The following is a 24235-nucleotide window of genomic DNA, read 5'->3' as shown; positions in this document are numbered from 1 at the left end:
TGTATTCTCCAGCAGAAAAGAGAAAATGATGCTCTGCCAGCAGCCGGCTTTAGATTTGGGGAAGAGGCAAAATAAAAATCCACGGGATCTCAATTGTGAACTCTTCCCATGTTTCCTGGCATACCAAATTCTACACATCCACATTTTTTAACAACTTTGTGATTTTTCAAGGTCCCCATCCATATTTAAAAAAATAAGTCACATAGTATTTAAACTGGCTTTCCTGCTATTCTTTGGGACACCAGGAATGTCAGATGACATGGAGCTATGCCCACCTCCCCAACAAGTGCACGGCATCAGCAACCTCTTCAATTTATAAGCTGGGAAGTAGGTACCACCAGTTAATCTACTTGCCTTGGACACATTTCGCACAAACCCAAGAAGTTCCAGACAAAGGTTTTCTCTTTCATATATTTACACAAGTTCAAAATGATATTCACAGCATCTTCTAAATGTTGGCCAGGAGTCAAAAAAATGCATTTGAATTTGGAACGTGTCCACATAGACAGGAAGCTGACCCAAACGGTAATTGGGGCAGATACCCGAGACCAAAGGGCCGGAAAAGTCAGGAAGCGCTGAAAGGATCTTCAGCCAGTTTATGAACTTGGTACAGTGGGACCTCCAGGCTGACAAATTTACAACAGAGATGTGGTTCCATCTAACTGGCACCTGTCCCTTCCATTACTTGCTGAGCCTGCTTTTGTCCCATGCAGCACTGTGCGACAGACTGGAATAACCTGAAGAATGGCGACAGTTAAACAAGTTTGTGAGAAAACTTCAGGTCTGACGAAAACCTTGCGTCTTACTAATTTTGGTTACTATGGCCTTCTTAATCACCCACCCAAGCGGGAGCCATCAAATGATTCTCATTCTTCTGTCTTAAGAATGTAACAATTTAAAAATTACTTTTAACTCACTTTTCAATTTCTGGGGCACAGTGTACAAACTCGTGGTTCCAGAACTTAAACGCTGGATTTTTAATCAGCTCAATGAAGGTAATAAGAAGACCCCAAGGATGTGGCCTATTTACAATCAACCGTTCCAAAAGAACCCTGGGGAAGGGAAGAAAAAGTCAGTCAATGCAGAGAAACATACAAATTCATGACCACTTCTCCATTTGTCTTTTTTCCTAACACTTTTTCCCTGATTATTACACTACATGCAAAAGTTGTTAGCTTTACAAAAGGCAGGTGGATTAAAATTGACCTCCCCGTGAAGAGGTGGGGATAACAAAATAAGACGAGAAGACCCTATGGAGCTTCAATTAATCAATCCAAAAATCACAAACCCAAACCACCAAGGGATAACAAAGTTTTATATGGGCTGACAGTTTCGGTTGGGGTGACCTCGGAGTACAAAAAAATCCTCCAAGTGATTAAAGCCTAGGCCTACTAGCCAAAGCATATATATCACTTATTGATCGAAAGTTTTGATCAACGGAACAAGTTACCCTAGGGATAACAGCGCAATCCTATTCTACAGTCCATATCGACAATAGGGTTTACGACCTCGATGTTGGATCAGAACATCCTAATGGTGTAACCGCTATTAAGGGTTCGTTTGTTCAGCGATTAAAGTCCTACGTGATCTGAGTTCAGACCAGAGTAATCCAGGTCGGTTTCTATCTATTATTACACATTTCTCCCAGTACGAAAGGTCGAGAGGAGTAAGGCCAACTTTAAATAAGCGCCTTCAAACAATTAATGATCTAATCTCAACTTAATAAATAAGCGCAAACCATACCTGCCCAAGACCAGGGCTTTGTTGAGGTGGCAGAGTCCGGCAATTGCATAGAACTTAAACTTTTACACCCAGAGGTTCAAATCCTCTCCCCAACAAAATGTTTATAATCAACATCCTAACACCATCCTCCCTTAAGTCTTTTCTATAGAATGGTTAAATGCAGGTAGATTCTAGAATTACATAACAAACATGGGTTTGAATCCCTCCTCTTCCCATTACTGAGCCTAGAAGACTAAGTTAAGGTAAAGGATAATAGATTACAAGACAGAGAGAAGATAATCACTTAAAGAATACATACTCAATGAAAGTAAATAGGAAATAAGAACTTTACTACTAGTAGTACATGTGTAAATTGGGATAATTCTTCACATCCTCTGATCTAACCGATTGTACTTCTAAATTTACCCTAAGGATTGTAATAAAGCACAAGAACAAAGATTTAAGTTCGAGGAAGTTCACTAAAGCTTTATATAGTCCACAAAATAGGACTTTTACCATCTAATAATAAAACACTAGTTAATTTTTAGTATATAAACCTAAGGAATACTAATACTCAGAAACTACTATTAGGTGAAGGGGCAAGTTTAACAAGTCTGGTCCAGTTTTTTAAGTTTGTGTATATATTTCTCACTAGGATGTACCCATTTCCTGATCTCCAATGCTGTACATAGTCCAAGCAATCTGCAACAGATTCCTAACTATTGTTAGTAAAACACATGTATGATCCTGTTATTTCTCTGCTTAAAACCTTCCAACCCAGAAGTAATGACAAGTCTAAGTTCTTTAACATGGCCTTTAAAAGGCCTGGGTGTTTCAGGACTGGTTAAATATGCTGACACCACCACCTGAGAAAAACTCCTGGTCTATCAAAATGCTGTGCCTTTTGTTGAAAACTTTGTTTCAGGAGTGATTAGTAATTCTCTACTTGTGATTTTTTTTGCATCCATCAGAATAATTATCAGGAGGGCAGAACCATGCCCATTTCGTTCACAACTATTTAACACATTTAAGATGCTCAGTGAACATGGAATGCATAGGGAAAAAACCACTCAGAATTAATAATAAAGGGGAAGAGGCTCCATTTAGAACCCTCTGAAAAACAGACCTCTCTCTTACCTTGTGATCTGTTCTTGGATAGCTTCAGTGTTGGCCTCTGCAAAAAGGTAGAGCATGGTGCAGCTGAAGTAGTGAGTGTGGCTATTTGGGTACCGCAGCTGATTTGCAATTGCATTCAAGAAGAGATACCGACCTAGATATTAAGAAAACCCAGCTTAGCGAGAATTTGCTCTGAAAGGCCGAAGTGAGAAGACAAATCATTCTAACTGGCTGGATTTGCATTTCTGATATAGGTTCTCAAGTTATCCTTTGGTTTCAACCAGCGGTGCTCAGGGCCCCAAGAGTTCATTTCTGTGGGTTTTATTTCACTATTTTTCACATTAAAAAAATTGTAGGGGCTTCCCTGGTGGCGCAGTGGTTGAGAGTCCACCTGCCGATGCAGGGGACACGGGTTCGTGCCCCAGTCTGGGGGGATCCCACGTGCCGTGGAGCAGCTGGGCCCGAGAGCCATGGCCACTGGGCCTGCGCATCCGGAGCCTGTGCTCCGCAACGGGGGAGGCCACGGCAGTGAGAGGCCCGCGTACCGCAGGAAAAAAAATGTAGTTAAAAAAATTAGTCTATTTAAAAGTAAGAGACCTACTGCATATTAATATAACCTGTTAAAAAAAATTTAAGTACTTCCCCCCAAGAAACTTAGAGAAGAGTGTCACTGTTTCACATTCTGCTGGATTCTCATTTCTGCCCTTATGTTCAATCTGTTCCAGTATGGTTATTTCATGTGGCCTCTGGAAACCGTCACTGTACCCTTGTGACAACATGAGTGTGAAAAAAAGCAAATGTCTTTTTATTATTAAAATAGTTTTAACCCCATAGCCCTTCTTTTTTTAAAAATATTTATTTATTTATTTATTTATTATATATTTATTTTGGCTGCACTAGGTCTTAGTTGCAGCATGCCGGCTCCTCAGTTGCTGCATGCACGCGGGATCTAGTTCCCAAACCCGGGATCAAACCAGGGCCCCCCGCATTGGAAGAGTGGAGTCTTACCCACTGGACCACCAGGGAAGTCCCTCACGACCCTTCTATAAGGGTCTTGGGGATAATCCACTAAGGGTTCCCAGACTATACTTTGAGAAATGCTAGTTTAAACTTTATTGGAATAAGTATTAATTGGATTTGGTTGTCTCCCTCTGCTTGATATTACTGAGGTTTGTAAGGCCATCACAGTGAGCTTTAACACTTACTTAAAGGCTATCCACTTTTTTTGTTGGGCTCTGGACGTAATGGTATTCATTTGTGTTAAATCTTGATTTTAAGCTGTCTCAAACCCCCTCCTACAAATATAGTATATATTCAAAATTAGACTCTCAAAAATCCATAGCCAAGTTAAAGAAGTAGGCATCCTCCTAAAGTGTATGCGTGTTAGGCTGAGCAGGACTATATCGTTGGTCACCACCTACTATACAGAACACCAAAATTTGTAGTTCAACCAAGCAAGATGCAACCTACAATAGGATTATACTGTGAACTTTTTTGCAGAGCAGGTAGGGGAAGTTCTGTTCATAACCAGCCAGACCCATAACCATACTGACAGAACATTCTCTATTGTGGCGTAAAGTATTTTTGGGACCAGACTGTGACAAAAAGTGCACAAAACTTGACTCTGAGAACTAGGCTGGCTTCACTCACCTTCAGTGTCCAAGTCCACAGCCAGGTTCTGGAAGATGTCCATGTGAGCAGAGTGGGTGATCGTGCTCATTGAAGGTGTACTGCCCTTGTTGTGGATGTGTGCAATTGCCTGAGTCCCTACATAGAGCACCAGTGCATTAATGAGCTGGAGGTTGTAGCGGTTACCAGGCTCATTGGATACCTAAATGAACAAAACAGAAAGCTCCTGACTTACTGTCACAGAGGACTTAGGCATCGGATTTAGGCACCAATATTTCTAAGAACCCTTTTTATGCCTTTCATAGAAAAGCTGAACTGTTCCCAATATCCTCTGTGACTTAAATTTTAGAAATCTGTTTGAATTTGTGAGGTTATTTAACAAATACAGTTGCACAAGGGTAGTTGTGTCAACAACAGAAATATGATTTCCCCTGGGAAAACAAAGCTTTGACACAGTTACCAGCACAAAAATAAAGTTTATAAAGTCAAAATATGCACTATCTCACTTATAAAAAAGATTTGGAGAGGGAAAAACATGTGGTTTCTTGGTATGGAAAGACTGGAAAGATAATACAGCCTCAATCAATTTGTATACAGCAAATCGAACCAGAATCCATTTACTTAGAAGAGTCTTGGAGTAGGGGATTATCAGCAACCTTTTCTTTCAGAAAACCAGTCCATTCCCTGGCTGCCTCTTCCAAGGCTATATAGCTTGTCACTGGTAAAATGTATAACCCAGTTAATCTCATCCAACCATTAAAAATGACAATGTGCTTTAAAACCTTTAAAGCAGGTTGAAAAGACTAACTTACAAGAGACCATGCATAGGACTGTGCACACAAAGTGAAAGACACAACCAAGAGTTTAAGTCAAACCACTTAACCTGTAGGTTGCTCCGCAGATCAGACAGAAAAGTGACAGGTGATCGAGTTTTAAGATAGGAATCCAAATCTTTTTTGAACTGGGGTGGCATCACCCCAGTAAAATTGGTGAGAATCCGGGGTGCAATGTTAATTTCACTCAACATATCCACCTGCCACAAACAAATACAAGAATCATAATCAGAAGCATCTGTAGGCCTTAACAGCAAATTGTATCTATGCTAGAAAGTAGTTGGATTGTTTTTCTAAAGTTATACACTTTACATCTTGAAGAGTAATCGATCTTTTAAAGAAATTTTTATTGAAGTACAGCACAATGTTGTGTTAATTTCTGCTGTACAGCAAAGTGCTATTACTCATCTTTAATTAGAAGAAATAGATTCTTCTAATTAAAGGTACCCATATACAAAATGATAGTAATCTCTCATTCTATACTATTTTCTCATTCTTAAAATAAGGCATGATAGGTACCTTTTGTAGAGAAGTCTAGTTGATACCACTAATTGTGTTTTTCCTGGAATTGGATTTCAAAACAAGAGTACAGAATGAGATTCCTTGCTCACCAAGAGCCCTAGTCTTTGAAAAGATGCCCCAAGCAGAACAAGACATTGATGCTCCAAGCAGAACAAGACACTGTACTTGCTACTTTAAAAAAAAATGCATGTGAAAAGAAGAGTAAAAAAAATACATAAAAATTACAATAGCCACGTCAGGGTGGTATGATTTTTAAAACAGTCCCTTCTCTCCTTCTGATAATTTAAACAAAACACAAGTACACAAATCCAAAACACCTGTGAAATATGACATTACAAGTGTCTATTCTGCAATTCTGTGCCACTGGGGCCACCCAGCAAATGACGGGCCCAATACCTAGGTTGAGGTTCTGTAAATATAGCTAAATTTAATATCAAAACTGAAAACAGCAACTAGACGAATACTGTGAATCAATATTCAGCAGCAGTATCATACTTTATCAGGCTTAATAACATGACAGTTTCCCCCAAAGAGCACCCTTACCCAACAAATAACTTGTAGGTGTGTGTGCTGGGGACAGCAAATACCCCACTTACTAGAGAAAGGACTAAAATACTAAGATATAACTTGCTTTTCCTTGAACTGTTTAGAACTTTACCTTCAGATTAGGAGTGAATGGGTCTGGGAGCCTCATGTTTCTTGGAAAGGCACTCAGGATCAGATTTCTTAGCTGGATACAATTAGGTGGGATCACGTCACAGAATCCATAATGGTAATCACAAAGGAACTCAGGGAAATCATGCAAAAGAACCAGCAGCACTCTTAAAGTGCCCTATTTTTTAAAAACAAGAAAAACATTGGCTGTTTCTACATTAAGTAAGAAAATGGGAGTAGCATTTTTACTATTATGAATTTAACTGAAGTAAAAAAAAAAAAGGCAAAAGCATCATATGTATGCAGGCTTTAATTAACATTAGCAATAATATCACAAGTGATTTATCAAAATATCTACATCTGGAAATCATGAAAAAACTAGGTACCCAGAGTTTATAACCTTGGATGCATGTGCTAGAAGAGGCCAGACAAAAACAAAAAATAAAAGTGATGATATAAGCTTCTATCTTCAAAAATTAGAAAAAGGACAGCTAATGAAAACCAAAGTAAGTAGAAGAAAAAGAGCAGAAGTCAGTTTAAAATTTTTTGAAGTATGGGGGTGGAGAATGGAAATCAAAGTTAGACCAGAAGTTGGTTCTGTGAAAAGATTAATAAAACTGATAAACCCTACCAAGACTGATAGAGAAAACACAATACCAGTAGCAGGAATGAAAAAGTATCATCACTATAATTCCTACAGATGTGAAAGACAGTTTAAGAGAGTATTAAGCAATTTTATGCTAATAAATTTGACAATTCAGATAAAGTACACAAATTACTTGAAATCCAACTTACCAAAGCCCAAACAAAAAAAGAAAATCTGAATAGTACTTTATAATAAAGAAGTTAAATATGTTGCTAAAACCCTTCCTGCAAAGAAACACTAGGCCTAGATGGCTTTACTGGCAAATCCTTACAAATATTTAAGGAAAAATGAACACTATTCACAATCTTAATAGAAAAAGAGAGACCATTTTCCAACCCTTTCAATGAGATTGCATAATGTTGATACCAAAATGTGACATGAAAATTAAAAAAAAAATCCTAAATAATATAAATGGAAATCAGTGATATATCACAACCAAATGATCCACAAATGAATATAATGGCAGTTTAAGCATGAGCATGTGAAAATTAATGGATTTAAAACATTGACCAAAAAAAAAAAAAAATTACATGATCCTGAATTCAAGAAAGCATCCAATAAAATTCAATACCCATTTAAATGATTTAAAAACTATCAGCAAATTATGAATAGAAGGGCATTTCCTTAACCAGATAATGGTATCTGCAAAACAAAACTACAGATTTATAAAAACATTATACAATTCCACAAAAACATCAATATCTGGGAATATGTCTAAGGAAAGCATTGCAGAGGAAAATTAAAGACCTAACAACTAAATGGAGATATACATGAATTGAAAGGTTCAATATTATTATTAAGATGTCTATTTTCTCAAAACTGATCTACATATTCAGTGCAATCTCAATCTAAATCCCAGCAAGTTTTTGGAAGAAAAGCTGATTACAAAGTTTTTATGGGACTGCAAGTGATACAGAATAGCCAAAATAATGTTACAAGAGAGCAAAGCTGAAGAGGACTTATTCTACCTGATTACACTAGCTTTACAGTAAGTCTTACAATCAAGACAGTTTGATATTGCCCTAAGAACAGATAAACAGATCAACTAGAGAGGTACCCAAACATACATAGTCAACTATTTTGATACAGGTGCCAAATCAATTGAACATGAAATGAAGAACTTTAAAAATGGTGCTGAAAAACCTTACCACACTTACTGGGCTGGAGAGTGTAAGGAAGGGGGAGGAAATGAACCTCATTATTCACAAAAATAAAGTTTTCTTTTTAAGTGTAAATGTAAAAGCCAGAATTAATGGCTTCTTGGGCAGAGGGCAGGCACATGCAAAACAGAATGCAATTTGAGATGGGCAAAGATTTCTTACCCAAGACACAAAAAGCAACATATAATAAAAGAAGAAAACTGGTAATTTTGACTACATTAAATTTAAAGCTTCTATCCCTCAAAAGACACATTACTTTTAACGGAGTGAAAAAGCAAGCCACAAGAGTAGATGTTTGAATATACATCAACAAAGGGCTTACATCCAGAATACATAAAGAATCCCTGTTAAAATAAATAAGAAAAACCCAGATAATCCAATAGGAATATGAGCACAAGGCTGGAAGAAGAACATCACAAAAGGAGGCTACCCAAATGGCCACAAAAATCTCATTAAGAAATGAAGGAAATGCAAATTAAATCCACAATGAGATCCTACTGCACAACTGACAAAATGACTAAAACGGAAAACAATTTCAAGTATGGTAAGGATGGGGAGAAACAGTAATTCTAATGTGCTCTGAAAGAGTTAACTGGTATACACATATATGAACATATGAATGCCTTATGATCAAGTACTGGTTATGCAAATATGTTTGATTTTTGTACTTTTCTGAATATATGTTATACTTTAAAAGCTTAATGATAGGGACATCCCTGGTGGTGCAGTGGTTAAGAATCCGCCTGCCAATGCAGGGGACACGAGTTTGAACCCTGGTCCGGGAAGATCCCACATGCCGCAGAGCAACTAAGCCCATGCGCCACAACCATGGAGTCTGCGCTCTACAGCCCACGAGCCTCAACTACTGAAGCCCGTGCACCACAACGAAGAGTAGCCCCTGCTTGACACAACTAGGGAAAGCCCGTGCAGCAACGGAGACCCAACACAGCCAAAAATAAATAAATTATATATATATATAAAGCTTAATGATAAAAACAAACATTAGACCTCATATTCCCAGCTGAAGTGTTTAAGTGTTTTTAACTGCTTTAAGTGTTAAGTTTTAATTATTTTAATTTTAGAACTCCAAATTAATTACCTTGTAGAGGATTTGCATAGGTTTGGTGAGTTCCACATTTCTAAGGAAAGGCGCTAAATATTTGAATAAATCAATCAGTAGCTGTGCATACATAGGCCATCCCTGAAAGAAAGAAATGTATGAGTCATAATTATCCTCAGTCAGCTGTCGTCCTGCCACCAAAAACGTTGCCCAAGCAGCTACGCTGTGACTTTATTATCTTTTCATATAGCTAGAGAATATGGACATTAGCACCTCTCTTAAAGACTGACTGGCTCAAGAAAGGAGTAAGCAAAATTATGGAGATAATAGGAAATGATATTTGAAACAAACTGGCTCCAGAAACTCCAGGATATACGTCCTTGTGCCTGTAGCAACATTTTAAATAGGGGGAGGAACTTTCAGACAGAACACAAAACACGTAGCCAACTGAGAAACTTGGGTCTGTTTTCTTAATTTATTTTAAGTCCTGGATCTCAATTTATTTTCCCACTCCCAATTCATCAACTCCTGGCAAATAACCTCATCCAATTTACAACATGAATCCTCTATTTTCACCCAAACTTGGCCTCCTCACCATATCCCAATTATACCAATTATGTTCATTTTGGAGTAGTTTTTATTAAATATATTTTCCCTCCTCCTGGAATGCACTTATTTGTCAAACAAAATGAAATCCATTTAAGGATTATTTCACTTTCTTTTTTTACTAAACACACAGTAGTTACATAGTCTCCTGATCTGAAGGGGCAATCAAGGGTACTTCCTGGAGTACTCATTTGCCATTTAGCTGCAAGATGGGAGAGAAATTTCTCATGTTGTTTACTCACAGTTAAGACTAAAAACTCTTTACTCAAATTTGATCTTAATTTTTCAGATACAGTAGAGACCAGTGGTCCTCAACCCTGAATGTGAGAGCCTTTAGTATTTAGAGAACCTGTAAAACTGGCAGGTTTCTGAGTTCCATTACTCAGAGTTTTACATAGCTCTCTACAGAGGTGCTCTAAAGTTTCAACTTTTTTTGAAAATCCCTTAAGAGATTGACATAAGGTGACTCACAACAACTTAGAGAAGCAGTACCCTAATCATTGAGGAATGGCTTTCAGGCAGAGGCAGTCAAGTACTTGTTAAGCCTTTCTCCATGACTTGACTCCACATTAAATATAAGAACTCCCAACTAAGCCTGAAAGAAGTACAATGACTACTGAATGACTAAGAGTGCTAATAAGTCCCAGGTAGTTACAGTCGTCATCTGTAGGAGATAAACTGCAGCCACACCTTCTGCTGTGGCGTATGTGCCAGCATTCTTGCAATAAATATCCGATGGGAGATCAGTTCAAGCCAAGCATACACAAAGCCAGGAGCTTTGGTAGGCCTCAAGATGTGGAATGTGTTGCTGAAAGAAGAAAACCTTAGTCAGAAGCACAAGCTTAAATATGGTTAAAAAAAAAATACATGAATATAATTAAGTAGACAACATGTAAGCTGCATTATGAATCAACATGCCTCAAATCCACAGGAGTTCTACCTCTCAGATTTTACTACACTACAACAGCAATCCTTAACAGGAAATCCTTAACAGTATTATATTCAACAATACTCACCAGAAAGCTGTAAGTGTCTGGAAATTAATCGTTTCTAATACATGCTCAGGTGCATTGAGTTCCAAGAGCAGCATGATAAAAATTCGATGGTAGGGAAGCTGCTGAAATTCACTTTGCCGAACATCATGATCCTGTAGGAGAACTCCCACTACTATACCAAGGACCTACAGAGCACACAGATTATAGAGCTTGTAAATCACGAAGATAATTCATTTACCACTGTCTAGCCATGCTTTTTAACCTTGCATCGTTATGCCCCACATGAAAGGAAATATAAAATTACATACTGGTAGCCAAAGGGACCATGCATTGGGGTTTGATTTGCCCTACAGAATTTTGCATGGTTTCTTTGAATTTCCATACCCTTGTATAAGGAAGTATACTAGACATGTATACTTTCCACAAGTTTTTCTAAAGCTCTAGAAATCAGCATGGTACATCATATTTTATCATATTAACACAATCAAACAACCTAATTTTTCTGGTCTGACAAAGTTGACAAGAGGCAAATGATTTATACTTCTCTTGGCATTTAGAAGGTCAGGTATGCTATTAGGTTGCAGAAATATTTAAGAACTATCCTGCATTCCACTTGATTTTATCACTGAACAGTGGGGGATGTGTGAACCCATTTGTAATTATCCAAGACCAAGCTCTAAGTTCATTTTTGCACTATCTTAACATTCAAATTTCCAGCAATTCCACTGCATAAATCAAACAGAAATTCTGCTTTGTTCCTTTTCAGGAAATCAAGACAACTGCAATGTCACTCATGGTATTTGAGTTGCCAATTTTTGTTATCAATGGACATGTCTAGCCATCTCACTCACAGTGATTCTGTACATGGGGGCAAATCTCATACTACCTACTTTCTGGTGTACTCATTACCAAACATTAACATACTGAAAATACGTTATATGTTTTGTTTTAGGGGAGGGGTGTCTTTCAGTTAAGGCACCATACTCTGCCTCTAAAATTCGGTGATTATGTTTACATATTATCTATGAATTTAATATCTGGACAGAAAACGGGATATTACAAAATGTTCTGAGGGCCCTGTAGGGTTGAGAACCACTGATACAGACTTCAAGTGTGCAAAGACTAAGGCAAGAAAGGATTTCAGACCTTATTCAGCAGATTAATCTTTGTGACAGTGTTGGTGGCCTCCCCTGAGTGCTTTACTAGCAGTGCAATGAGTCGGACAAAGGCATCCAGGTTGTGATAGCACTTGGCTCGGATCATGGTGGGATTAGCAGCAGGATTGTGCTGCTGCTCTGCCTGAGCACGGTAACTGATTTCAACACACATTTCAGTACACAGACGAAAAAACCTTGTTATGAGGTCATCAGTCTTCAGGATTCCTTGCTGGTGCATCTACCAAGGGAACAAAAACATTACAAGGCACAATGAGATAATACACATGAATAAAATTTTAATTTTCATGTAAGAAGTATTCTTTCATTCAATCCTATTGGTCACATTTCTGATTCTTACTTTGTTTAAAAAAAAAAAAAAAGGGTCATGAAAATGACTTTTACATTAAGGATCCATGACACAATTCCTTCAGTTTTAAGTTTGACGGGAGTTGAGAGATAATAACATGGCAATTTTTAACAGCAGTCCATAGCCAATAATTTCAAAAGTTAATTATGCAAATTAAACCAACTTTTAATAAACCATTAAGTCATATTAAGACATTCTGGTCAATGTGTATTTTCCCCAAGTAAGAGATTAAGTTACATATATTTTAGTTTCTCACATAATTTCTTCTAACTGACTTAACCAATAACAACAAAGTTTTTGAAACTCCAACTAGCTGCACTAGGAAAATCAAATAATAATTTATACAGTAAGTAGGTACCAAAGCAAAATGCTCACAGATCATACCTGGCTATTTTAATGTAAATTAAGATAAAGTGGAAAGGGCAAGTTTATTTAAAAGAAAAGATAAAGTACAAATTTTATGACATATGATTTGGAAGTGAAGCAGAAGTTATTTCGCTAGTATGAAAGAAGAAAAAGAAGATAGTGTAACAAGCATTAAGGCTGCAGAGGGAGGAGGTCAGTGCTGAAACCAAGCCCAGAATGAAAACTTGACCATTATCTTGGAAACTTTAAAACAATTTAAATGTCCCTTGATAAACAATAACACAGCTGAATTGACAATAATATACCCTAGGAAAAACAGAAGGCCAGCAAAGGGACTTTTGTACAATGAAATCTGAAAAACTAATAAGCAGGGGGAGAAGAAATGAGGATAGACTGCTATGATCAAGAGGGAGCAGAAAAGGAAAAAAGGAATTCTCAAAAGGATTCAAAAGAGAACAGAAAAGTATAATACATTATCTTTTTCAAATGGAGAGAACATGAGCAAATAAGCCAACAAGAGAGCTGAGACAGGTGCCACATCCATACCCATGAAATGTCAATGATCACAAAAACCAATTGATTTGTAATTCCTCTAGCCAAATGAGAAATCAAACTGTAAGTATACAGTAACAGCTTTTCAATAGGGTATGTTTTTATAATTCCCTCGATTCTTTTAAGGGAGAAACTTACTTAGTATGATTTACTAAGAAATTAGTCATCTTGAAAAGTAAATCCAATTCCTGACAACTTCTAAAATTCAAATCAGCTCTTCCACATTCAATTGTCATTTATCTGATAATCTAATTTGCATCTTTCTTTGGTGGCACACCTAAGCTTTGGTCTCAGTTTGAAGAAATAAAATGGTCGAATTGCAGAAATAAGCTATTTTAGGTAAATAAGGTACTTAATTTAGAAAATAAAATAAAAATCTCCATTTAAATACTTAAGTTTTTGTTTTGTTGTGTTTTATTTTACTTTTAAATTACAAAAAAAAAATTTTTTTTTTTTTTGGCTGCACCTCAGGGCTTGCAGGATTCTTAGTTCCCTCAACCAGGGATGGAACCCAGGCCACTGCAGTGAAAGCACCAAATTCTAACCACTAGACCACCAGGGTACTCCTTATTTTACTTTTTAAACATGGGCTATTATAAGAACTTTACAGATTAGCCCGTAATCCCATCACTGCTGATTATCAAGCTGGTAAAATTACTACATACATTTGGCAATTTCATTATTCATTACCTGACCCATTGTACTTTGTAGCTGTGACAACTGAAATCAGACAAAAAGAACTAAAGGGGATGGGAAATGTTGACTTTACTGCTTAGTGACCAATGATGGGAAAATAAATAGTATCAATTTAACAGAGTAATGATGGTGACATTTTTGGTTTACATGAGTATGGAGGTAACTGACCACAGGTACATAATACTGAGCTTTAATATTGGAGGCATCACACCCTACTTATGTTGAATAAAAAGCACCTTTCTTTCCAAAAGCTCTACCTGTCCAACAAACGCAGAGAAAGCTTTGGTACTGTCACGACCAGCTGCTGCTGAATGGTAGAGATTCACCCATTCCCTCAGAAGATACTCTGCCTTCTCCCTCAGGCCTGGAGGATCATCATACTCTGAGGCTTGAGAGATCCCAGAATGCATCATAAAGTTAGGGCCTCCATGAGCACGATCAATCATTGCTTCATAGTTGGATCGCACTACTTCCATCAGCTGGGGCAATCTAGTACAATAAATCCAGAATGAAAATCAGTCTATTCATGGCTGTGATTTCACAGACATACAATTGGACAATTTGTTTATTTAAGAGAGACCACAAGAGTGATGATAATTTTACCATTCCCATATTTAAACAAAACTATCCTCGGTTTCTTCATATCTGTTTACTCATGAGGACATAATGTGCAAATGACTGACTTCAGTTAAGTCACTTCTTGACAAAAAAACGATGCCCAATGAAATGGAGCTGATGTTCGTGGTCAAAAAATTATTCACTGCATGCCCACTATGTGCCATGCTTTGTGTTATTCATCTTAATTCTCAACAGTTCTTCAAGATATTATTTCCATTTTATACAAGAAACAGGCTTAGGGAGGGTAAGTCGACTTGCCTAAAATCAGATTTTAAGCAGCAGAGCCAGGCCTTAAACAGAGGACTCTGACACCAAATCTAGTGCTGTATATACTGCTCTACAGCAAGAAGACTTGGCAGTTAGTTAAGCTTTCATATCTCAAGGGACAATACTAGGCCTCACCAATGCTTACCATATGTGGTAGGTAAAGCAGTTATATAACAGGTAAACGTTACTAAGTCTATACAGTCATTTCTAAAGCTCTTAGACTGCTGAATACACAAGAATCCCAAAGCATTTCCTTCTCACCCTTCAGGAGCATTGCCTCTGGAGTGAGCATTAATCCTCATGAGGGTTTCAATGGTGTGGAACAGATCTGCCTCAGTAACATGGGCAACACTCCTTTCATCCACCAGCAGGATTTTTACCAATTGCATAGCAAATGCCACAGCCATGTAGTTTAAACCATTCTCCATTGACTGGCAACAAAGAAAGCACAATATAAGAAAGACAGCACTTACAGCAAACACACTTCCCAACTACCAGAGGTCACTTTTCCTATTTAATTCCTTCCATACCTGAGCTAGGTGAAGATCATACTGTTGCATATTGACCAAATGATTGCGAATTAGCAACTCCACTGCCTCCACATTATATTTATATTCATCCCGACACTCAATTAGGCACCTAGAAAAGTCAGTATTTCTTTATTCATAAAGGCTTAACCATACTATATATCAGGTAAAATAAAGAGCCCATTTTATTAAATGGTAACTTGTTCCAAATTAAGGATGCCTTGAAAACCAACTAAAAATCAGTTTTCAAGATTCAAAATAACCAGTAAAGAAGTAGAACAGATGACCCAGTGTTAAAACACAAGTTTTGTTCTCGAAGTCTAGAAAACGAAGCATTCCATTTAAAACATTATTTATTTATGAACATCACTTCTATGAAATCACTGAAACCTTTTAAAATCCATGATCTATCATTTATTCCCCCAAACAAGGTACTGGTTTTCTGTATCCATCATGGGCACCAGACGGAAAAAGAACAAACATTCAACAATTCTCAGTATTTAGGGTCATGTATGTGAGAAAGCAGTTCAATAAATATTATTCTTCTAAGATGGCTACTGACCTTGTGATCTGTTTGTTACACCATGGAGACCCATACGCCCGGCCATCTTGAAGAGCTTTTAAGACCAAGAGGTGGCACTCTCTGTAGCGAAGCAGGAGGTCGGCATCAGCACCACTGGTGGCATCTAGTAAGCCCTCTACAGCCTATGGAAGAAAAAAAGTGTTCAGATCCGTGGAAAATACAGTATTCAGCCCAATTATCAAAGTCAATAACCAAACCTTAATGCAAAGTACAACATACCTTCTAAAGCCACAAGTTAACAATCTCTCCATTCACTAAAATCCCTTTCACTTGCCTAACACACACACTCTCTGAGTTCTTTCTAGTCCATGCTTAGTGTTCTTCCCTGTCAAGAAAGGTGACACTGTCCCTACACAGTAATAACCTAATGCTGCCCCATACCCCACCCTTTACCCAAGTACTTGGATCAACTGTCCCTCAAAACCTAAAGGGCTATCTTTTAAAGTTTCTTAAATAATCATAATTCCAGAAAATCTTACCTTTATGAAAAAAAGAGAAGATTTCACACTTTACTGTTGTAATTATTTACAACACTCTACTCTGGAGAAAATCATCTGCTTATTACAGAATAAAACTTGCTTTATATTAATTTTTAAAATTTTAAGCATAACTTAAGTACATAATGGTGCAGGTCACTAGATATTTACAAACCTAGTTTCTTCTAAAATTAACAGTTTAAGAACTAACCTTCTGGAGCAATCCAAGAGCAGCTATGGCATCCCGAGAGTTTCGAGATAATACTACAACCTCCAAAAGACTTCTAAGAGCCTGAGCTTGGGGGTTCATGGCCAAAGTTGGTGGGATGGCGTGAAGGTGCTGCTCCAGTTCTGTAATGCACTTATCATAAATCTGAGCTACGTCATCCGTTGCCCAAGCTTGCTGTTTTGGAGGAGGAAATAACCAAAAAAAGAGAGGGGAAAAAGAAAAAAAAAAAAAAGAGAGAGAGGAAAAAAATTAAAGTTTTTCACTGGCACAGGTTGCAATTTAAAAGTCTATTGGGGGGCTTCCCTGGTGGTGCAGTGGTTAAGAATCCGTCTGCCAATGCAGGGGATACGGGTTCGAGCCCTGGCCCGGGAAGATCCCACATGCCGCGGAGCAACTAAGCCCATGCGCCACGACTACTGAGCCCACGTGCCACAACTACTGAAGCCCGTGCGCCTAGAGCCCATGCTCTGCAACAAGAGAAGCCACCGCAATGAGAAGCCCACACACCGCAACGAAGAGCAGCCCCCGCTCGCCGCAACCAGAGAAAAGCCCACATGCAGCAACGAAGACCCAATGCAGCCAAAAATAAAATAAGTAAAAATTAAAAAAAAAAAAGTCTACTGGGGGACTTCCCTGGTGGTCCAGTGATAAGAATACGCCTTCCAATGCAGGGGGGAAAGGGTTCGATCCCTGGTCAGGGAAATAAGATCCCACATGCCATGGGGCAACTAAGCCCGCATGCCACAACTACCGAGCCCGCGAGCCTTAATGAGAGAGCCCACGTGCCCTGGAGCCTGCGCACCACAACTAGAGAGAGAAAATCCACACACCACAACGAAGAGCCCGCGCTGCAATTAAAGATCCCGCGTGCCCCAACTAAGACCTGACGCAGCCAAAAAAATAAAAATTTTTTAAAAAGTCTGTTGGTATATTAACTACCCTTATTATTTTTTTTCTCTCTCTCTTTTTCATCAAAACATGGAGGGGCTCTTCCATTCCCCTTCCTGAACTGTTTGGTCTTGATGCCATTAAGTGGTGCAGTGCAAAGCAAGCACTGGTGGGGGTGTGTTTTGTTTACTTGATAGTGGAAAGCCTTGCAGACACCAATACAATCAAGTGATGAAAGAGCATGATAAATAATGGGAAAGGCTGAGAGCAGCACCACTTGTAGCATCTAATCTGCAGCCTATGAAAGTATATAATCCAAACCATGGAAAATATAGTATTCAGGCCAACTGTCAAAACCTAATAGGACAGAATAAGAACACAGCATCATTTCTGTGGTATTCCTATCAAAGATGTACCACCTGAATCTATTCCTGAGAACATATTGTACAAACCCAAATCAGGTCATTCTACAAAATCACTGGCCTGTAATCAAAGTGTGAAGGCCATGGGAAGATGAGAAAAGGAGCTGCAGTAGACTGACGTTAGGGAAAACTTTTAAGTATAACAACTAAATGAAATGTGTGGTTCTTTTTTTGGTGGGGGGGCGCACAGCTTTCAGGATCTTAGTTCCCTGACCAGGGATCGAACCCAGGCCCCCGCAGTAAAAGCGCAGAGTCCCATCCACTGGACCGCCAGGGAATTCCCTGAAATGCGTGATTCTGATTTAGGTCCTTTTACTACAAAAAGACAATACTGGGACACTTGGTAAAACTTGAATTAGGTCTAAGGATTAGATGATACTAAGGTATCAGTGTTAACTTCCTGATTTCAATGGTTATACAATGGTCACACAGAAGAACGTCTTTGTAGGAAACACAGACCAAAGGATTCAAGAGACTGGGCCATCAAGATCAGCACCTATGTTCAAATGGTTCAAAAGGAAAATGTTTCCCCTTACATTTTCAACTTTTGTGTAAATAACATTTCAAATTTTTAGAAAATGTTTTTATAAAGAACAGGGGAAGCCATGAGGTCACCACGTAAATTCCTTTAGTTAGGCCAAACATGAAAGTTAAATCAACCTCATGGATTTATAAAAATTCCCGAATGCCATGCTGATCTGATACAAAGAATATCTATACAACTCAACAACTGTGGGTAGTTTTCTTCCCTATAACTTAAGCTCCCAGGAACCAGTGATAGATTGACAAAAACATTCAAATTAAACTGTAAATTACTCAATTTAATCCAAGACAAGTATTTACCTTCATGGGCTGAGCTAAAAATCCTGTGGGCTGACTTAAATCATTTGTAGGCAAGAAGCCAGGCACATTGCGTGCAAACTCTTCATAAACAGCCAGCTGCTTTGGGTCCACACCACCAACCTTGGAAGAAGAAAACTTACTTTAACAGGATCCTCTTCACAATCAAGGGAAACCTTTCTATCAAAGTGGAAATTTTGCATGGGAGTAAGCACAGGGGTTCTGAGAAGGGACACAGGAGTCATTACAACATTTAACAGCATGACTGAATATGCATGCATGTGCGTGCACACAGTTCAGTGTTTCCTATTTCCCTGAGACCTGTTAGAGTCACCCTTATTTATAAATTAAGAGCTTCTCCACTGGGAAATGACTCAAGTAGGACCATACTGCCAGTGCAATTCTCCAGTGCAGCTGGATAAAATTTCTCAACATCGTCTTCTCACCAACAACTAACTAGCAATAAAAACTCAAGTACCATAAGAGAAGACCAAGTTGGGAAACAAGAACTAAAAGGCACTTCAACAGTAGGGGGAGGGGACACATCTAAGCTATTTCTATGTCTTCTCCACAGGTAACCTTTAAGTGAAATGAAATGCTTTCTCAGAAACAGCATTTAAACCCCCTATCCTAGTCCTCGTGAGGAGTTAAGCAACAAGAACAGAAAGAAAACAAAGATGGGGCAGGGAGAGACAGAGGCCCCAGTTCTCACTTTCAGCCTGATTTGCTCTGGCATCCGCTCAGCTTGGTACGTTAACACAACAGGATCACAGTACCTGCGCCCTTCTTGCCTAGCATGTTTTCTCAGCTCAAATTCCTGCAAACAAAAAAAGTCACTGAGGTTCTTGTTATGAGGCACTTTCTTAAATGGAAAAACAACATACTTAAAAGGCAAATGCTAAACACTTACAGTTGCTAATCTCTTGTCCATCTCAGGGCCTGCTTTTTCTACTGCAGTCTTCTGAATAAAACAGCAAGCTAATTCACAATTGTCCTGAGCTAACTGAGCAGCTGCCTGATCCATCATTTCCCTTTGTTGTGGGGATGCAGTCTATTGGGGAGGGGGGGGGAGAGACAGAAAAAAATTTAAAGTTTTCTGTGGGTAGACGAAACAGATAGATGGGATAATAGAAAATGCAGCACTTAGACAAATTAATTTTAGAAGTTCCAACTCTACTTAAGACTCATTAGCTGTGACCATGAAATAGTCTAACAATCATCTTCATCTACAAGATGAAAATACTACTCAACTGAAACATCTTACCAGGTTTCTGTGAAGATGGTGAACACTATGAAAGCAATAAAGCAGTAAACAAAGGCATTATTAACCACGACATATGAGACCCCAAATTAATAACTGAGTTACCTGAAGAGTGTGTGTGCGTGTGTGTGTCTGTGTGGTGTGTATGTGCTCACACAGACATACAGAGTCACTTTAAGTTGTTTTGTACTGTCCTACTCCAAAGTACTTTAAATCTAAGTTCTTCATGGTAAACAGAATCAAGACTGTTAACTTAGGCAGTTTTTTTAAAAAATCCTTCGTTTCTTTAAACCAGTAAATATCTGGAGTATCTACTATCTGCCAAACACCATTAAAGATATAATAGTCAGCAAAAACAGACATGACGCTTCACCTCACAGAACTTACAGTCTAAAGGGGAGGACATCAAACACATATGGTAACTATTATAATAAGTGGAAATGCTCACTGCTACTAGCAAAGGAAAAGAAACATTTTCAGATAAGCAATAATGAGTTTTATACAACAACAAGAAAATAATCAACTTACACGAAGGGCTGAGGCAAAACTGTTTTTCAGGTTGGTGGATATGCTCATGAGTAAAGGTTCCCTGCAAGTAATCATAGCCATTCCAGCTGTCAAGTTCCTCATCATGTGATGAGCTGCTATTCGCATTCGAGATTCCTCAGAATCCAGGGCAAAATCTTTCCTGACTATTTGCTCACAAGTAGTCATGGCAATCTTAATTGATCGATCCACTACAGGATGGACCAGCTCCTGGACGGCCCGTTCAATTGCTTGGCGCACACACTGCTTCAACTGTGGATGGGCCTGAAACAAGGGAATCTAGGGAGGAAAAAACAAGTCAACAGCTTGTTTAAATAAGACAACCCAATTTCTATCAGTAATCACACCCATGTTTTTGTCATTATTTCAAGGTTAACCATGAACTACCAATTTCTACTTTAAATTAACCAATGAAAAGCTAAGGAAACAACCTGGGCTCCAAAGGCGGCATAGTAGTCAGTATATCTTGTGATACATTATTAAGAGATAAAATTTCATGGGCAAACTGTTCATTACAAGATGCTTAAAGATACTACCTGCTTAGTCAAAATCTGTGGCTCAAGTACTCCTAAAGAAAGTAACTTCTTGGGACTTCCCTGGTGGTCCAGTGGTTAAAAATCCGCCTTCCAATGCAGAGGACGCGGGTTCGATCCCTGTTTGAGGGACTAAGATACCACATGCCATGCCAAGAGGCAACTAAGCCCATGTGATGCCAACTACTCATCCCAGGCGCTCTGGAGCCCGCATGCCACAACTATAAAGAAGCCTGTGTGTGACAACTAAGACCCGACGCAGCCATAAATAAATGTTAAAAAAGAAAAGAAACTTCTTTAGTAGCATGGGGAAATGCGAAAAGAATCAAGTTTACAGAGAAGAGGCTTTTTCTTAAAAATCACATTTTCAGTTTTAATAGGTTATGCCTTATTTTTTTCCCCAAAATGATTATATTATACCCCCCACCAGCAATGCATAACAATTTCTATTGTACCAACAGCTGGTATGATCATACTTTCAATTTTTGCCTAGTTGGGGGATTTTAAATTTTATACTGTGGTTTTAATTTGCATTTTCCTGACAGCTAATGAGGTTTAGCATTTTCCATATGCTGGATGACTTTTTTTTTTTTTTTTTTTAACGGTACGCGGGCCTCTAACTGTTGTGGCCTCTCCCGTTGCGGAGCACAGGCTCCAGGCGCGAAGGCTCAGCGGCCATGGCTCACGGGCCCAGCTGCTCCGCGGCATGTGGGATATTCCAAGTCCGGGGCACGAACCCGTGTCCCCTGCATCAACAGGCAGACTCTCAACCACTGCGCCACCAGGGAGGCCCACTGGATGACTTCTGATATTTCTTCTTCTACAAAATATATCTTTAGTTTTTCTGTTGGGTTCTTTTCTTGGTTTGCAGGTTTGTTTATATGCACTAAATACTAATCCTTTGTGGTTATATCTATTGGGACTATCATTTCTGTTTGTGGCTTGTCTATTCACTTTCTGCATGGTACTTTTGTTTTTTAAATTAAAAAAATTTTATTGAAGTATAGTTGACTTACAATATTACATTAGTTTCAGGAGTAGTAATCAGTATTTTTATAGATTACACTCCATTAAGTTATTACAAGATAATGGTATAAGAGAAAAGGCTTTCTACAAAAACTATTATTTTCAAGATAGTAAGAGTTTTATAAAAAATTACCATACACTGAAACCTGCTTCATTGAAAGACTGCTTCCAGGTATTCACTGAATTTTTTAAAAACTTAAAAAAATATTCATGATGAACTTATAAAAATATTCAATTATTGAGAGTATTGAGAGTATTGTAAAAGAGAATCATAATTTCTAGACCTAGTTTTTTCCCCAAAAACCAAGTGCCACATCTACAGAAGCAAAAACAAACAAAAACAGGTTAAAAATGATCTCTTTAAAACCCTTTCAAAGTCCTTTAAATACAAAACTTCAATGTATTTATGTTACGACTGTTTCAATTTCTAAAAAGCAAAGACCATGAAATCTGATTTTGAACTAAACAACTGTGTTAAGCAGAATAAGAGAATGAGGATAAACAAGCAATCATCACCCTCAATATACAGAGTAGAATACTACCTTTAAGTATAGGAAAAAGGACTGATGGGAAGTTATTTAAGACCAGACAATCTCACAGAATCAGGCCACAGAAATATAACTGAGTGTACTAAGGCCACTTCCAGACCTCGGCCTGGAGACTTTCCACACACGCACACACCAGCTCAGTTCCAGCTATCTTCCAAAAGATATGGCTTAATGCAAGACTAAGGTGACATGATATAAAGAACAAAAACCTGGCGATTTCCCTGGTGGTGCAGTGGTTAAGAATCTACCTGCCAATGCAGGGGACATGGGTTCAAGCCCTGGTCCGGGAAGATCCTACATGCCGCGGAGCAACTAAGCCCGTGCGCCACAACTACTGAGCCTGTGCTCTAGAGCCCGCGAGCCGTAAGTCCTGAGCCCGCGTGCCACAACTACTGAAGCTTGTGCGCCTAGAGCCTGTGCTCCACAACAAGAGAAGCCACCGCAATGAGAAGCCCACGCACAGCAGCAAAGAGCAGCCCCCGCTCGCCGCAACTAGAGAAAGCCTGCACACAGCAACAAAGACCCAACACAGCCAACAATAAATAAATAAATAATGATAAAATTAAAAAATAATAATAAAAAAAGAAAGAACAAAAACCTATGGTATACACTAAGCATCTTCTGACTATATAAGGAATACTTGGAGATTTTGATTATATTGGCAGCTTACTTAATTTTCATGGGTTTGGACATGAGGGGCCAATATAAGTGATGTCTAATCACAACGACTTATTTTTAGAGTAGAAAAAAGATCTCAGCTATACTACACAGCAATTCCTGATCCCTACTCTCTGCCACAAAAGCCTACAACCTAGGAATTCAGAAGGAAGGGGAAGAGGGATGGGAAAGTAACCAGTTTACCTTGTCACAAAGTAGGAACTTAGGAAGAGGGTGGTGGTTACTTACTGTTGGGTTTAGAGTAATGTGTGGTGCCAGGCCCGCAAGGGAATAGACATTGATGTCATGGTAACTGTACTGTGGCTGTGGTGGAACCGTGGCTGTACAGGTGGTACTGGTAGCTGGTGTTGTAGAAGTTGCTAAATGTAGAGAGATAAAATAAGAGCTAATAAAAGGAGCACACTTCTTGACTTTAGTATAAAATTAGCAGGGCATGATGTGGTCTTTATCTAATTAAACTAATTGAATGGGGGGAGGGGTGGCACAGGTCACATTCTTCCACCTTGAATTATTATAAGGGAAATTGTTATTTTAATAGAGATTTGAACAAAGCAGGTAAAACTGTATTGGTGCACGGTGGGCACAGAAAGCAACTGAGGGGTCATGCCACATTAGCAGGCCCAAGCCCTGTTCGATTATTCTATATTATAGACGTCAGTTTTCAACCTAGGCTGTTCCCTCGATTTACCTGGGGATTCTTACACTGAGAGCT

At 38.6% G+C, this 24235-nt stretch overlaps 1 protein-coding gene across 5 annotated transcripts in view; it reads right to left on the bottom strand.

The window, feature by feature from the left end:
- Positions 1–397: 397 nt before the first annotated feature.
- Positions 398–24235, bottom strand: part of CNOT1 (CCR4-NOT transcription complex subunit 1) — a gene marked incomplete at its 5' end in the record, with an annotated part of 76242 nt that continues 52404 nt past the window's right edge. For 3 of the 5 annotated variants that reach the window (XM_079723420.1, XM_079723421.1, XM_079723422.1), the window contains 20 exons: positions 398–737; positions 918–1052; positions 2860–2992; positions 4489–4669; positions 5351–5500; positions 6481–6654; positions 9382–9483; positions 10639–10756; positions 10965–11128; positions 12090–12338; positions 14339–14570; positions 15228–15397; positions 15497–15605; positions 16056–16198; positions 16764–16955; positions 18935–19054; positions 19644–19748; positions 19842–19982; positions 20721–21017; positions 23752–23882. In XM_079723420.1, the coding sequence (XP_079579546.1) occupies positions 659–737; positions 918–1052; positions 2860–2992; positions 4489–4669; positions 5351–5500; positions 6481–6654; positions 9382–9483; positions 10639–10756; positions 10965–11128; positions 12090–12338; positions 14339–14570; positions 15228–15397; positions 15497–15605; positions 16056–16198; positions 16764–16955; positions 18935–19054; positions 19644–19748; positions 19842–19982; positions 20721–21017; positions 23752–23882 (3125 nt within the window). In that variant the 3' untranslated portion in view covers positions 398–658. Of the gene's footprint in view, positions 738–917; positions 1053–2859; positions 2993–4488; positions 4670–5350; positions 5501–6480; positions 6655–9381; positions 9484–10638; positions 10757–10964; positions 11129–12089; positions 12339–14317; positions 14571–15227; positions 15398–15496; positions 15606–16055; positions 16199–16763; positions 16956–18934; positions 19055–19643; positions 19749–19841; positions 19983–20720; positions 21018–23751; positions 23883–24235 lie in introns of all 5 variants that reach the window. The other 2 variants (XM_079723419.1, XM_079723423.1) reach the window with 2 other exon arrangements.

This window comes from Hyperoodon ampullatus, assembly GCF_949752795.1.
Source record: "Hyperoodon ampullatus genome assembly, chromosome: 18".
NCBI lineage: Eukaryota > Metazoa > Chordata > Mammalia > Artiodactyla > Ziphiidae > Hyperoodon > Hyperoodon ampullatus.
This window is presented reverse-complemented; position numbering and strand designations above follow the sequence as displayed.